The sequence below is a fragment of the Meleagris gallopavo genome, chromosome 14 (assembly GCF_000146605.3).
Source record: "Meleagris gallopavo isolate NT-WF06-2002-E0010 breed Aviagen turkey brand Nicholas breeding stock chromosome 14, Turkey_5.1, whole genome shotgun sequence".
NCBI classification, from domain to species: Eukaryota; Metazoa; Chordata; class Aves; order Galliformes; family Phasianidae; genus Meleagris; species Meleagris gallopavo.
Genome location: NC_015024.2, coordinates 13,138,340 through 13,154,991, shown reverse-complemented (window position 1 = coordinate 13,154,991; position 16,652 = coordinate 13,138,340). Strand labels below are relative to the sequence as shown.

Genomic DNA, 16,652 nt, shown 5'->3' with positions numbered 1-16,652 from the left:
AAAAAAAAAAAAAATACAACAAAATATGTGACTGGAGCACAAACTTGTGCCTTCCTATTTATTTTGAATCTTTGCTAGCCTTCAAGCTTAGGCTGGAGCTTGAACTGCTCTTGTTTGCAAGCAGTTTTGGATTCCTGGCTGAACATTTTCACAACTCTGGGTGGAACAGAGTTACGAGTTAATGACATGCTGAAAATAAAAGTGAATCTCAAGCTAAGCTGTTCTGTGGTTTAATGTCTATCTGGGGAATTTCTCCTTGGTAATTAAAGCCAGAGTGTCTGCATACTAAAACAAATCTTGCATTTGAATGTTTAATATCCCCATAGCATGGCTATGTCTTCTTTTGTGGGTTTTTTTTTTCCTTTTTGTCTTTGGAACAAGGTAATTTTTGTAGTTGCCCTCTTGAAATTGTGCTTACAGATCTTTTCAGTGTGTACTGTTATATGGTTACACCATACTCCGAATTGCAAGGTTCCATTTTCAGAGCTCAGCTGAGATGCTCTGGTCTGCCTACAGGTGCCTTTGAGAAGGAGACAAAATAGGAACACGTAGGAGAAAGCAAAAAACCAAAATTTAAAACACACAGGATATCCAAGGAAGGAGTTTTTAAGAGCTTGGAGTATGCATAGCCAAAAAAAATCCTTGCTGTCTTTTTCAAGTTGAATCTTGCTGCTACCAGCTTTGCCAAAAAATGCCTACTTCAAGCTTTGAATGAGTTACAGTCATACATCCAGCTACGGCCTTAGGAGCTCGCTGCCAGCAAAGCAGTTGGGAGGCACCAACATCTGCAGCAAGGGCACAGTGCATCCAAGGGAGGTGGCAGAAATGGGCTGAAATCGTTCTTTGAAATGCAAAGAACCATTTGGGTTATTCATCATTTTTTGTAACTGAAAATTATTTGGTCTTTTTTTTTTTTTTAAAAGGCAAAGTGAAAGAAATAAAATGTTTTACCAAAGAGATCTCCAAAGACAGAATGAGCAGTATACTTAACTCATGTGGGCCACAACATATGTAAAGAACCAAACAACTTTCTTCTTAATGTGATTACTTACAGGACTCCAAATGTAAAGGAAAAACCTCCTTACATGTAAGCATCTTCATGCGCTTCAATAACGAGATTATCAAATAATCACTAGAAAAATGAAATCTCTCTTTCCAGAGTTTTATCAACACTTTTTGCCTAAGCCAAGTAATGCATTTATGTTAATTGACTGGAATAAAGCGATATACATTTACAAGTGAATGCATGTGATTGTTCACAGATGCTCTATAACTTCCCAAAGCCAAACACAACACGTGAGTTCAACCAAACCCAACATGTGAGTTTGACCAAATCTAGTGCATAAGTTTAATCAAACCCAATGCATGAATTTAACAAAACCCAGTATATGGTCCTCTCCCAGGCTCATCTGTCCAGGATAACCTTCCATGCATCAAGCTGAAAATATTTCCTGCCACAATATCTCACTTCACACTGAATGTTAAAATATTTTCCCACACTTCCATCCATTCAAGTGGTGCCCAGTGTGGCTCTCAGCACAAGCAGTTGGCCTTCCCCATGTTTGTGTCAACAAGGTGAATTCAAAACATTCAAGACATAGAAGTCTTCTCCAGGAATCTCCTGGAACCATGGCCATTATGTTCTTTATAATTGTAATGTCTTCACTCAGATAGGCCTGATACAATTTGGGATGCAATGACACTGCTTTACTGCCTGTGCAAGAGAGTTTTGAAAAAGTCTCCTAAAATTTCAAGTAAAAAATTTTTTCCTCTATCCGCTCATTTTTCAAATCCATCAGGAGGAAAGCAGCCAGTTCTGAGAAGGCGCAGCTTAAAGGCAGATGTCATCCCAGACTGAGCAGCTCCCAAGCCAGGAGAAAACGCGAGGCTTAAAACAGGACTGGTTTTAAATATGAAATTGTGATCAGGCACGGCAGCAGAGGAAAGGGCAAAATCATCATCTCCCAGTCATCACTAAGAGACAAACCCCCGACACTGCTTTTATCCCCCACACAATTCATTGCATCCCTCAGGAGGGCCCTGCAGCCTGGGAGGCTGCCTCGCACCCCATCCTGGAGCACATAGAACCCCACTTCTGGCAGTTATAAGTAACCCTGAGCCACTGACCAGCACCACCCCCTGGCAGGAGCAGCTCAGCTGTAGGACACATAGAAGAATCTTATATTCAGAACAAATAAGGTCACGTAGGCTCGCTTTAAAGACTGGAAAACTGCAAACAGCAGCTTTGGTAACAGGCACCGGTTAAATTTAACTTGTAGATTCAATTACAGTCCATTACACAGAACAAATTAAATCAACACCATGCTGATGCTGTAGTGGATTGCAATGTGCATCCTGCAACAAACAACTGCAGCAGCTGTCAGCAAAGTCCCAGACAATGACAAATGTCAACATCATAAACTGACACATTAGCATTGCTATTGTCATTCCTTTTTCCATCATGCAGGATAATGGAGTTAGTCAGAAAAAAAGAATTATTTTCCACAAGAAAATTAAAATGGCAGATCTCTGCAACTAATCCTCTGCACAGACAGTTTGAAACGAGGTATTGCTTGATACCAACCACATCAAGCAAAGCAAGGCACTATTTATTCACTAGAGGAGAATGAAGGAGAGTGGTCCCTGTTGGCAGCGTGATGCATCCCTACAACCTGCGGATGCAGAGGTCTGGTCTAACATCATGCACCTGTCCCTGCCCGGGTGTGATACTCTGGTGGGTAATGGACATCTAGAACAAAACAGCTCTCCTGGGTTTTACAGCCTTGATTTATAAGAAAAAGAATACACCGCAGCACTTGCTTTTTATTGGGCACCTCTAGGAATCACTAAAAAGAAAAATAATGACACAAATTGACACGGGTTGCTGGGTGCATGTAATGATAACTGAAGGGCAAGGATGTTCAAAAGTCAGTGTGGAGACATAAATGTTCCGGGAGCTGCAGGTAATTCTGGAAAACCAGTCATGTAATTCTCCAAATCAAAGTCACTTGGCTGCACTCTGCAGTAATTAGCAGAAAGCAATCTCCCTGGCTGGGCATGCTTTCATCTTTCTGCTAGGATGATACCTAATTCCTCCTCTTCCCTTCCTTCCTATCGATGGAGCTCTGCAGCCCTGAACCCAAACCACATGTAACCACCCAGCTCCACATTCACTGTCCACATGGACATCATCACTGCAGGAGGTAGTGGGGAAGCACAGAACCCCACAAACACGCACAGAACCCCAGAAACACGCACAGAACCGTCACTAAGCCCCACCTTCACATAATCTCTACAACCCTTGGTGCTATAAGCTTAAATCCCCATTACAATATTGAGAAAGGTGAACAAAGATGCTTTAGATGTTGGACTTCTGGATCTCCTGGACTGCACCACAGCCTCAACCACCAAAAATGCTCTTGAAAAACACTGCAAATGCACACTTACAATTAGAGGTCCCCTGTTGTTTTCACGGTACTTGTTCTGGAAGAAGATATAAACCACGGTGGCAGCCAGCGAGTAGAGGAAGGCGAAGACTGCAATGGTGACAAAGAACTCTGCTGATGAGGAGAAGTCCCCTATCAAGGAGAGCGTTTCTCGGCGCTTGCCTTCACAAGTGGGAGCATCGAAATTCACTTGATGCAACCTGGAAAACATCCCAAGGAGCAGTAGGTGAAGCATAGAAAACCATTATCTGAATGAAGATATAAATATATTTGCTGTCTCCCTGCCTCATTCCCGATGTGCATTGATCTCCTGCTTGAATTGTGTGGGCTGTTACTCCTTGAAGCTGCTTGCACACGTGGGGTTAATTCTTAGTGAGATTCCGAGCACATCTTTTCATCAATCTTTCAATCAATCAGAGAGAAGATCTGATGTTCCTCTGGTTTGGTACAACTGCCCCCCTTTACTGAGGTTTTGCCATGACAACAACTGAAAAAAAGTGTAACATGAGAAATGAAGTGATTTGGTTCTTGAATTCTTACAATCAAGAAGGAAGAAAACAGGGCTTATCTCTCTGTCGTGGTTATTGGTCATCTACATTTGTAAGCTTGCATCTTCCTTGTGTAACCCTGCTTAGTGCATGGCTACTGCAGCTGTTGGCTTCTATACCAAAGGCTTTTAAAGCCAAGCTGCGGCAGAAATACACAATTTGTGTCAAAGAAACAGCCTGCAAGCCTTGGTTTTAGCAGTCAAAGCCCTACTCTCGTGCTCTCACACTGCATTCAGCCACCGAGCTAATAGTTTTGTGGTTCTGTCTGGCAGCTTCTGTCAGACACTTTTTTGCTTTAATAATTTTAATTTCTGATTCTGAAAGAGAAGTAGGATCCCTGGGGAGGTGCTTTGGCTGGTAGCATTGCGTTGCCCCAGATTAGCTTCAGTGGGGACATGGGACCTGACGAAAGCTTATGCTGTTCTGCTCTGCACTGGGACAGCAGAGGGGATGAAGCCAGCAGAAAGTTAACAGCAATTAAAGAAGTTATGATCTGGTGCTGAGAAAGGGTGAGGCCTTCTGGGAGACATTCCTCTGCTCAAGGGCAGTTTATGTGAGCAGCAGCGAGCCAACAGCAGCCATGAATATATGACTAAATAAAAAGCTGGGTCCCTTGAGAGAAACGAAGATAGATTAATGGACACCAGAGCATCGCTCAACCTTCTGCCTTTCCTGATCCAAACTAAGCACATCCAAAGCGTAGGCAGAGCTTTTTGATCAGCAGTCCATGCACAACAGCAGCTGTCTGCCACAGGCACTGCCTTCCCCCAGCTTCTGCTGCTGTGATTGAGGTGGGACGAAAACGTGAGATGTGTCTGCTCAGATCGCAGACGAGCAGCAGTTGATTCCCTCCTCAACACAAATACAGCAAAGCCCACTGAGAGCTGAACAAGTGAGAGAGACTAATGCCTCTGGACATACAGATAGCTTCTTGGCTTAGATTCAGGGCTTCCTGGCATTAGTTGGGTCTTACTGCCTTTTCCTAAAGGCAGAAAGGGGAAGAGGAAGATTTCCTAGTGGTGCTGTACCGATTCTGCAGCCTGGAGAGAGGTGGCTTTGTTTTAACCATCACCAGCATTACAGAAAGCTTCTGAATGCAAGATGTTCGTAGCCCAAAAAGAAAGCTCTGTGCTTTCCTCACCTACAGCCGTGTGGGTGCTGTATGGACACTGAATGAAACTGGGAGATGGGAACCTGGCCCAAAACCTGTGAAATCAACAGCATGGGGAGTGAATCAGTACAAAACCCCAGCCTCATTCCTCAGGGAAACGCAACACCATGCACAGAGGCCGTGGCACCACTTTCCTATTCCCTATTTTCTGGATTGCATCTCATTTCTGAATCATATTCTATTAACATCTTACTCTTATCTTCCCAGCAGTGTTTTTCTGGCCAAGCATCTGTCAGTGATATCAGATAGCCTGTGATCACAGAAGCCTTCTTCCGTCAAGTTATTTTTGTTCACTAGCTTTTCCCTTTTAGATTTCTTCAGCCTCTGAGAGGATGTGCAGTAATTGGTGCCTCTTGTGGCCACTGCACCTCTGCCCAAACAACCGAGATCTCAACTGAGCAAAGGGCCCCAAAATAGGCTGTGACATAGACCTGGGAAGAGAGGATGCTGGCTTTCAAGACGCATTTGAGAAGTTCCTTTCAGACTGGGGAGGATCAGTGATAGAAATTCCAGTTTTAGTAATCATGCCTGCTTTGATCTGGAATGGCATCCCAGAGGGGAAGCTCCAATTTTCCCACCAAAGCTGCTGAGTCAACCTCTATGGGGGCACGATCGCCTGGTGGTGACTCACAAAAAATTAATTGCATCTACATCTTTGCCTCCCACTTTCTCCTTCTTCTGCCTCTCATATCCTCTGACTTAATCTTCATTCATTTTCTCTCATCTCCAATTCTTCACAACCCACCTTCTCCTCAGAGCCATCCTTGGCCAGCGTCCTCCTTCTGCTGCTTTTCTGCCTCCAGTACCACCCCTGCATTTCATTCTCACCTCCCCATTTCCTGGGCAATACTGGGAGCCCTCAGAACGACTCTTTGCAATCACACCCTCTGCTCTTCATTAACATCTGAGCAATACTGTTGGGCTGTGTTAGCAGAAGTGATTGTTATCGATTGACAAGTTAGGCAAATAAAGAGCACTACAGTAATGTATTTATCTATTTAGGGGAAAAAGTAATGAAATCCTTTCCCCCTTTGCAAATTCTCCCAAAACTGCTGGACAGTGCTATCTGCCCTGTGCTGTGTTGCTATTAATTCAGAAATGAAGCTGATAATTCAGGAATGTGACCTTGCAGCCTGCACAGAGCAGAGCAGCACAGAAGCCATCCTTGCTGCTCACCATTGATACCAACCCTTCACCTGCTGGGTCTCTCTGTCAACAACAGCCACCAATGCCAGGCTTTCCAGGCCTGAATTCCCCCAGATCCACATGAATCTGAAGCAAAGTCCACCAGAGGCTGTTGAGTTGCACTGATGAAGTCCTGGTAACTAAGGGCTTATGAGATCTATTCTATCACTTGGCAAACTTTCTGCTGCTGTGGGAAATATGACAAGACAACTGTATTGTCTGGCTTGACAAGACCAAAAGAGGGTAGGAATATTTTACTGTGGGAAAAAAAGGATTTTTACATTGTTCCACTACAGCAAAGAGTGGGTTGGCTCTCAGACACTAATTACCTGTGAGCTGAAGACAATGCATGAAGCCAGGCACACTGAACAATGCTACAGCTGGAACGTGTGCGTGGGGGAGCATGAGCTGTGCTCTCTCTGTACCAGCGTGAGGTTGTCTTTCCTTCCTGAACTTCCTCAGTGCAAGTCTCATGGGAATTTGCTTTTAATTATGGTCCCCCTCTTTTCCAGAGCCATCTAGCTTTACCAACAGGCACAGGATGAGAGCCCAAGCAGGAGAGCACACACTGAGCATTCCAATCTCCCCTGACTGAAGAAATCTCTTTTAGCAGTGCTTAGCCTTGAAGCCAACAGAACATGCAATTAATGGTAAGTACGTGCTCAAGTATTATTGATGAACAGGCACAGATTTCCCCTCCTGAGGTTTGATCAGTGCCTGGATTAATAAAGACCAGATAAAGTTCTGCTTCTGAAAATTCTCAATGGGGGTTACTGTTTCTCCATTCCTTTACTAGGATGTGGTGAAAGAAATACAAGTAAAAAAAATCAAGTTTTGGCAGATTGTCCTATTTTCTCCAAATAGCATCTTGTAATCCACCCCCCGACTCGTCCATGACACACTTGAACAAAATCTGTAACACCCACACACGCACTTGCAAAAATGCAAAGATCCATTATCCTTGCATTGGGCTTTATTTCCCCCTCGCTTGTTTCTAGGAGTCACACTGTCCACTGTATTTACTGTCTGAAAAGCAATCAGAGAAATACATTACTGGAAATGAGTTACTGCAAGTAGTGACTGTGGAGGGATCTGTTGTGAAATGTTTATCTTGGCTGATAATCTCCAAAACAAGGGACAAATGAGGTTTCAGAATACAGTAGGGAAAAGCTGAAATGCGCAGGGCCCAGCAGCTCTTGTGAGACATGAACGTGACGGGGATTTTTGTTTTGCTCTGGGATACAAAGTGATGTTTACTATTCAGACAACAGTAGAAATCTGTCTGAGAAGAATAGGCTTGCGCTTGGGCAGGGGAAAACATGAGGTACAGAATGCTCACCTGCCACAACAGACATCCCAGCCCTGCCTGGCATTGCCAGGAGGTTTCACACACATCCTGAACACATTTATCCCTAACTTTTGCCCTGATAGCTGAACATTCTAATGATCCCCCATTTGTCACAGCTCTCTTCAGTGACTTACACCCACCTAGATGTAAGTCTAGAGCAGGCACTGCTCAAAACCCAGATGATGCTACCAGGAAGCCAACCAGTAAAACTCCACCGACCTACATTCTTTTCTGGTTTATGTCCAGTTAAAATACTGGAAAACATTCACCCCTCTCTGTTTTCAATCTAAGTTGTCAGGCTCCCAGCCCTCTCTCACACATAGCTGTCGTGCAAACATTTGGCCAGTGCTGTTTTGCTGGAGTGCTGTTTTTAATAGGACAAGCTGTCAGCCACAGTTGCTGTCTCAACACAGCATGCTGCTGCCTACCCAGAGCAGCATGGCATTCACATCCTCTGCTCCTTCCATCTCCATTCTTCACCTCCTACCTCTTCTCTCATTAGCACAGTGAGGTTCTGCAAGTGTTCAGGTCTCCACGAAGCAAAAGACCAGAACTGTGTGGAGGATGGGGTATAAAGGCTTGGGCGCAGGGAGAACCCTAGTACAACAGAGCCCTGTCCCTGCAGGTAGCACGTCTGGAAGGTCAACTGTATCCTAGGCTGCATCGACAGAGGGGCAGCCAGAAAGGAGAGGGAAGGGACGGGGATTGTCCCCTTCTGCTCTGCCCTTATGAGGCTCGCAGTACAGGAGGGATGAGGAGCTGTTAGAGTGGTTCCTACGAAGAAAGGTTGAGGGAGTTGGGTTCATTCAGCCCGGAGAAAGCTCTGGGGAGACTTCACTGCATCCTTCCAGAACTTGAGGGGAGCTTTCAAACAGGAAGGGAAGTGCCTTTTAACACAGTCTACTAATAGTAGGGCAAGGGAGGATGGCTTTAAGCTAAAAGAGAGATTTAGGTTAGATGTTAGGAAGAAGTTCTTTACTTGGACAGTGATGAGGCAGTGGCACAGCTGCCCAGAGCTATGGGTGCCCATCCAGGAGGCATTCAAGGCCAGGCTGGATAGGGCCCTGGGCAGCCTGAGCTATTGGGGGGCAGGCCTGTCCCCAGCAGGGGCTAAAACTGGGTGGGCTTTAAGTTCCCTTCAATCCAACCATTCTATGATTCTATGAAATCTCTTGGAAAACATCTCAGTAGCATTGTCCCATGCTCCCGCAGGGAGACACAGCAGTGCACCTCCCCAGACTGCACCCGTAACAGGAATTCAAGCCCTACTACTCCATCGTAACACCAAAAAGGAAATAGTGTCTCATTATAGAACACACACTGCTGCAAGTACTCACAACGCTGAGTGGGTGATCCCAGCCCCAATTCCAAGCCTACATCCAGACCCAGATTTATTTCCCAAGATACTTTCACAGCTCTCCTCAAGCACATGCTTCTCCTTCCCATGCAAACAGAGCACAGCACTCAGACATCCTCCACCAGACTGTGCCAACCCAAACATCTCCTCACACTGGGCTTTGTGGCACAGACCGGTAGGGTTGCAGATCTGATGATTCGTGGGCAGAGGGTGCACCAACCCTGTGGGTATTCTTTTGGAGCAACACAGGAGCCAACACACTCTGCTGCTGCTGCCCTTTGCCCTGTGAGAAGTAAGGTTCACATACAGTTTAATCTATGTCTGTAAGTCCTGAAAGCAGAAGTTTCATCTTCAGGGCCAGCTGAGATAAATACACATACAAGAGCAATTACAGAAGCAGCAGCAGCATCCATTCCTTCGTACTGTATTTTCACACCAACGCTGTATTTTAACTATAATTTTCCAAGCATGTTGTCTTAAGGCACTTGAGGCAATCAAATTCTTTCCTCCGTAGAGTTTTACAGCACATCTCCAGCAGAACTCCCAGCCAAGGCATTTTCATTCCAAGCACTTTTCTGAGGGACCCTACGGTCCCAAGTAAACCTTCAGGGCTGCTGCACAGCGCATGCAGATTTGGGAGCAGGGGGAGGATGTGCATTTGATGGCTGCCACGTGGGCATGGGATCAGATGGCAAACAGAGGAGAGCCAAAGGGTTTCTACTTTGGTTGCTTCTGCACTGGCAGCATGAAAATGGGTGAAAAGAAAATTGCGAGGGAAGTTGTAAAAAGCCTGGCTTACAGAAAAGGCTTTTGTGACATGCACAGATAAAATGACATCACCATACAATGCTGTAGAGGCTATTCATGAATATATATTAAAAATTCAAATTGGGAAGAAGCTGCATATATTAAGAAACCAAAGAATGACTTCCACTTTAAGATCAAATTATGGTTGAAGTATTAAAGAATTTTTCTGACACCAAAACAGTGTTAAGCATAAAATACAGCATCTATGAAGCCAAATAAGCCAGTCTGGATCAATACCATCCACATTCATCAAGACTCCAATTGCTTTGTGTGCCAAAATAAAAGCTTCTACGACTTAATGAAGATTTAAGCAGCACCATTCTCCCTCTTCTGCAGCAGACACCTTCTCCAGAAAGTTGCTTCCACTTTCCTTCTCCATCTGAATTTTTCCCTATTAAAAATTCATTGAAAGTTGAAGAGAAATGTATTTGTTGAACACACCTGGATCACCTTTTCCCAGGGCTGGCAGACAATGTAAAAGCAAAAAACTCTAACAAAGCCAAGGTTCACCTGGTAGAGTTCAGAGCTCAGCCTGATTATGGACCTGATCCCTGCAGACACCTGACCAAGGTCTTGCATGCTCAACCACTAGGGATCCACAAGCCAGGGCCATTCCTTAAACATCTCAGTTAATGCAGTGTTCATAGATGGATCGATTGCAGAGTCAGAAGGGACCACTGCAGTTGTGCTGCTCAGCCTCCTAGCCAGTGAACTGCACTCGATAATCTCCTCAGCTCATTTGAGCTAAAGGCACACAGCTTTCCAGGGCTACCAGGAGCTGAAGGAAGGAGACTGCTCCATTCCAGGTCAGAATGGGTCACATACAGTTGAACCAACTCTGATCTGTTCCTGGCAGCTCAACAAAACCCACCTGGAAACCAGGGCATCTGCATTTTGGCACTGAGTTCACCTAAAGCTGGTACAACTTCCATGGGTAGATAGTAGCAAGAAGTGCTAGGAAACCTCACTTGGTTTCGCAGGAGCATCTTTTGTGTATTGAACACACTCAAAATGAAATAGGAAGTGAGATGACTTTATCCCTTCCTGTTTCTCACCCTACACTGGTAATGCAGTCCCTGAAATGTCAAACATACTCAAGACCACAATGTCCGTGCTACCTAACAGGATAGAAGTCCTCTCCAAACCTCTCCCAGAAAGCAGGAGTCCTATTCATCCCAATGATCAGCAGCTCCTCACTTCCCACCTGAAAAAAATGTTTAATCTTTTAGTGAAAATGCTTTTCATTGAATTCCGAAGCAAGATTTACTGCAAATGCATAAAGAAAATTGAAGACTGGCACGTTCTGGCAAAAAAGTGTGCTAACATTAACAGAGGCTTTTTCCAAAGAAAGATTGCTGCAAAGCACAGAGTTAGCTACTTTCTCCTTAGTAGTCATCTGTAGCTTCTAAGTAGGCAATTTTGGTCTGGTTGTCATATCTCAGAAGAAGGATAAGCCTGCCCACTGCATGCAGATGAGGTGTACACTTTCAAGGGTACTCAATGGAAATATCTTCATTCAAAAGAGATTCTCAGAGAGTGAATGAAAAGCTTCCACAAAACACAATTTCCTTTTCCTTCAGACATAGGGATTACTTCCAGAGACAGCTTTAGTAGCATGCTGGAAATATAACTGGTGATTTAAAATAAAAGGCAAAGCAGCATTTGTTTTGCTCAGTGCTGCAGAGCAAAGGCATGTACAGGCATCTCACTTCATCAAGTTTTTCTATGAGCACCACCACTCTGTCCCATTGACCTATGTGCTCAGCCCTCCCAGCACATATACACATGTATACGTGTATACCCTAACCATGCTAAGTACGTGACATGAAGCTTTATGTAGCAAAAGTCTTCAGTACAGACACTTTGCCACAGTGCTCTTCTGAATCTTTCCAAGCTCCCTGTCTGTTGGAACTAAACAGCATGGAATCCATCCATGCCAATCAGTGGAAACTTGCTAAGCTGTCCTGTTGAGCCCTACATATTGATGTTTAGTTGCTTAAGGCTCTCAGTACTTACCAGCTAGCCAAGGTCTGGCTGTGCACCTCCTAGGAGAAGGAAACCAATGTCCTCACACTCATGGCAGTGGAAGGAGAGCAGCTGCTCATGCAGCTGGATGCTCCTCTACATCCCAAACCCTGCTGGAAGGTGCAGCTCTAAAAGCAGCACTCAAGTATTTTGCTGCTTCGGTGCCACTGCTGACTGCTGTGACAGCATGGCCGTGTCAGCTGCTCAGCACATCCCTTCTTCCTCCCACACCTGCTCCAGTTGTCAGCCGGTAACCAGAGAACTGAAGGCATTGAAAAAGGAAATGCCACGTGAACACAGACTGATTCAGACAACTGTGGGAAATTCATCAAACCTACACAAAGCCTGCGTGTCCATGCAGGAAGACAGGTTTCAGGATCACAGTCCTGATGAGGGAGGCTGAGCTTAAAGCCTGTCTGCTTTTTGCCAAGGGCATCAACTGCTCTGACAAGAGACACTGCCTTTCCCAACCAAGGCCACTTCTGCGTTCAGAACATCCCCTCTTCAATCAGTGAAAGGAGCACTGGAGACGAGTAGAAAGATCAAATTCATGAAGAAATCATGAAAGTATCTTCCTTCTCACTCACAGATTGCAGGTATATCCATCCAACTGTACATGCCACACACCACCATCACTACCCCATCTTTGGGGGTGCTCAAGACCAGGTTGGATGCGGTTCTGGGCAGCCTGATCTGGTGAGTGGCAACCAACCCACAGCACTGGGTCAGAACTAGGTGATATTTAGAATCCCCTAATTCCCTGAGCCTATGATCCCTGCTTGCTTCAAAATTCAATGAAAAGCATTTTCACTAATAGATTAAACATCTGTTTCAGCTGGGAAGTGAGGAGATGCTGATCATTAGGACGAATAGGCCTTCTGGGAGAGGTTTGGAGAGGACTTCCATACCTGTTAGGTAGCACGGGCATTGTAGTCTTGAGCATGTTTGACATTCCTGCTCAGACCACACCAGCCACAGCTGAGCCATTCCAGCAGTTCAAGGGCCACCTACAGCTGCAATCCCAGCTGGATCCCTTCTGCAAATACCTCCAGGTTTGCAGCACTTGCTGCAATTACTCAGCAATGCTTCTAGTTTCCTAATAAGCAAGACTAGGAAATTGCAGATCTGGTCTCTTCCCTCTACAAGCAATGGTCAACGTGCCTGATACAACATTAAGAAATACTTGCTGACTACTCTTCTCAGTTTTATTAACTTTGCACATAAAGTGCTACTTAATAATCATGTAAATTAAAACCACTTTACTGTAGGGTGTATTTTATAATGAATGCTGGAGAAATGACCTATTTGGAAGTGAATCGCATTACAAATTAATGTAACTCAATTTTCAGGATCCATCTCATGCATACTAAGCAGAAATGAAAGAAAACACAGACAAGTACAAGACAAAAACATAAACATTTGTAATAGCGGGAAATGGGACTTCTGGAGTAATAAATGTGTGTCAAGTGACAACGATAGTTCAAGGAATCAAATTTAGTTTCCACTGTTTGGAAAATGCTTCATTTTAGAACAAGTTAAAGTAATAGATACTATTACATCTGGTCTGTGCATAGCAATCGTAAGCAAAACAGCACACGATTTCCCAAGGAAGCAAAATAATTTCAGTCATAGTATACTGGGCCTGAGACTGGATTATGTATTCTTTCCTTAATCGTCTCAATTCCTTAAAGATATCATTTATTCAGAAGTGAAAGGTTTCTGGAGTCGACCTGGTATCTTTAAAAACAGAAGACTGTGGGTGTTCTTCTGAAGCAGGATCTTACATTGCAGGAGCGTTTAATGTGTATTTTTAACTTCGCTGTGGCTCTCCTAAGTCACCAGTGGTCCAGCACTTAAACAATTCATGCACTGAGAAATGCAGACAGGCAACCAGTACAATTTTCAAAGGAATTTCAGAACTACCATTAAATTTTTCCTTATTTCCAGCTTAATTAATGGCTACAGTGCATTAATGGCTCCTTTATCCCCTTTTCTCCTAGGGCCAGTGTGGCTCCCTGAGCTGTCCTGGCCCTTATGGGGCTCTGCATGCCCACAGCTGCTCTGCGCTGAGCTCCAGTTTCCCCACGGTTCCCACAGCCCCATCCACATCAGATCCAGCCAAATCTATTCCTCCTTCCCTTCCAGAGTCCAACCCGCATTGTGAGCAGAATTCAGGAGCCCCAGGAGCTGCCGCTTCATCAGAAGCTGTTCCAAGTGACTGGAAACCCATTTTCACTGGGGGTTTTCCACCAGACCCCGTGCACCTGCCTCCCTGCAAACCAATCACCATGAACCAAAATGCATTACCTGAACGGGTAGGCAAAGGCTATGTCAATGTTGAGGTCACTCTCTGACTTGTTTGCACAGTCCACACTGAGGCGCAGTCCTCCAGAGTACCCACCGCATGTTGCAAATGCAAAGATTGCAAAAAGCTGTCAAAAACAAACAACATTTTAATTTTATTTCGTTTCAGCACCCACACCACGAGCAGATCTGTGCAACAGCAGCACCAGTCCCCTCGGGTCAGGTTATCCATCACTCCACGCACTCAAAGCATTGCCATACATTACTCCTGCACCCTTCCCAAATGTCAATACAGGGAACCAGAAGATTTGAAGCCGTGCTGCTTCACATAGACAGAACCATCACCATTTGTCTGTGTCAAGCATTTCAGCCCTCCCCCCCGTCTCAGAGCCCACTTGGGATTCACTGCGCAGGCAGCTATTTAAATCACCCAACTGATGGGCAAGCTCGGGTTGGAAGGGAAGGATGAATATTGACTGAGCATAATGAGCCAGTCTTTGCACAAATAAAACACTGGCAGAAATATTTATAAGGAGCAGAAAAGGGTAGCAGTAGTAGACCAAGGCAGTCCATGCAGCTATCATCCCATCACATGACAAAACGCAGCATCACACCACCCTTTTTCCATTTTATATAAGATCTGGGAAGAAAAAAGATCTTTTTTTTTTTCATTATTTATCCTAAATTTATACCATAACCCAACAGTGGGGCAGTCAACCAACATTTTGCAAAACAGAAAAAAAAAAAGTAAGATATAGGATAAGCTTAAGCAAACTGGATAGGAAGAAAAAGTTTGGTTCTTTCTGGCACAAACCCATATCACACCTTCACATTCCAGGAGAAGGGGGTTAGGGAGACAGCATTTGTATTTATGCCAGGTGTTCAAACACAGGGAACTTCATTGACATTGCCTGCCTTGGAAGAACTGGAGCAAAAGTGGGGAGAGCCTTACAGTGCAGTTGTAATCTAAATTAAAGACCAGGCTCGATGTTGTTCCTATTGCAACACAATAGGTGTAAAGTTACTCCACCCACTTTAGCAGCTCAGATCTGAAGCGAGGCAGATATGGGAAGTGACAGGTAAACTCACAACCCAAATCACAACTGAATAAACTAAAGGCCAAGAACCCAAAGAGAACAGGCTGTGTGCATCTAGAAGAGAAAAAATTGTATTTGGACACTGGAAAAATCATACAACAAGCAAATGTAATGGCAAAATAAGGGACTGAATGATTCTCTATAGGCAACATGGAAATGCCAAAAAAAAAAAAAGTAAGTAGATCCATCCCTGCTGCACAAGGCTCCATTGAAATGTGCTGTTAATCTGGGCTCCCCTTTTGCCCACTGCTTATGGGCAGATTTGCAAAGGGATTTAGAAGCCTAGCAATAAGGCAAGTTGATAGAAACAGTGACTGACTCAATTCTTTATACTGGGCTCTGACCAAAAAACAAAAGAAAGCTGAACTTTCCCATGAATTGGCTTGTTGGTTAATTTGAAATAAATGCTCATAATAAATTTGAACAGCACTCCTTAATCCTAAATGAGACGTTTCCTCGAAGTTGTTCTGCCTTTACATGTGCAACAGCACTGAAAATCACTATTAATCATCTCAGCTTAATTTGTGAGGCAATGTCAAAAAACAATACATTAAGGAGCGCCGGAGAGATTAGGGCTGACCTGCATTCTGGCCTAATTAATGGAGTTGCAAATGCAGGTGTTTTACAGATGTGTTGGGAGCCACAAAGATTAATGGCATGCAAAAAATAAAGGGGGGAGTGAAGGGCTGCAGCATGAGATAAACCTGCCATAAATGAACAGCATCACCTGCCAACTGCAGCTCTCAGAACAGGGACAAGGAGGGGGAAGACACACAATTCATGCAAATAATGAAGGGTTGGGAATTAACATAAGCCTGTGACACAACAGCCAAGGAGCCAGCCCCAAAAATTCAGCTCAGGCTGCTCCTTGTCAGAAAAGCCGAGAGCATCTCAGGCTGCAGCCTCAGATCCAGCTTCACCCACCTTGAGCCCCATACTCAGCTCTCAGCCAGAGGCTTTCCAGATGCTTCCACACCCAGCAAACCCTCAGCCCTCTCTCTCTCCAGCCACATCCCACCAGGGCTGCCCACCACTTTCTATCCTTGCTCAGCACATGCCACACTGCAGGCACCCAGGCAGCACCCAGGCAGCAGGTGAGAAAGCAGCAAGGAGCCAGCTGGAGGCTTTTATAGCCAACCCAGCCCCAGCCTGGCTCCCTGCTCTGGCTGCAATCTCATCACTGGTCCCTGCAGCTGGGCACCGCTCAGCACTGCTTGGAAGCACCTTTACATCGTGCCTTGCAAAGCAAGGACCATGAATCCTTTCTCCAGCGAATTTTGGCCAAGCAGCATAACTCCTTTCACCCAAACAACCTTCTCTCTCCCAGCTCTGCATTTTTCTTTTTCTTTTTTTTTTTTTCCTCC

The 16,652-nt window shown here is 44.8% G+C and overlaps 1 protein-coding gene across 2 annotated transcripts in view; it reads right to left on the bottom strand.

Annotated features, from left to right (window-relative positions):
• Nucleotides 1-16,652, bottom strand: part of SYNPR (synaptoporin) — a 30,190-nt gene that overhangs the window by 3,515 nt on the left and 10,023 nt on the right. Inside the window, exons 1-3 of one of the 2 annotated variants that reach the window (XM_010718665.3) lie at nucleotides 16,213-16,351; nucleotides 14,195-14,319; nucleotides 3,448-3,646 (exon numbers count right to left, since the gene is read on the bottom strand). In XM_010718665.3, the coding sequence (XP_010716967.1) occupies nucleotides 3,448-3,646; nucleotides 14,195-14,319; nucleotides 16,213-16,224 (336 nt within the window). In that variant the 5' untranslated portion in view covers nucleotides 16,225-16,351. Of the gene's footprint in view, nucleotides 1-3,447; nucleotides 3,647-14,194; nucleotides 14,320-16,212; nucleotides 16,352-16,652 lie in introns of those variants that run through there. The other variant, XM_003210163.4, reaches the window with a different exon arrangement.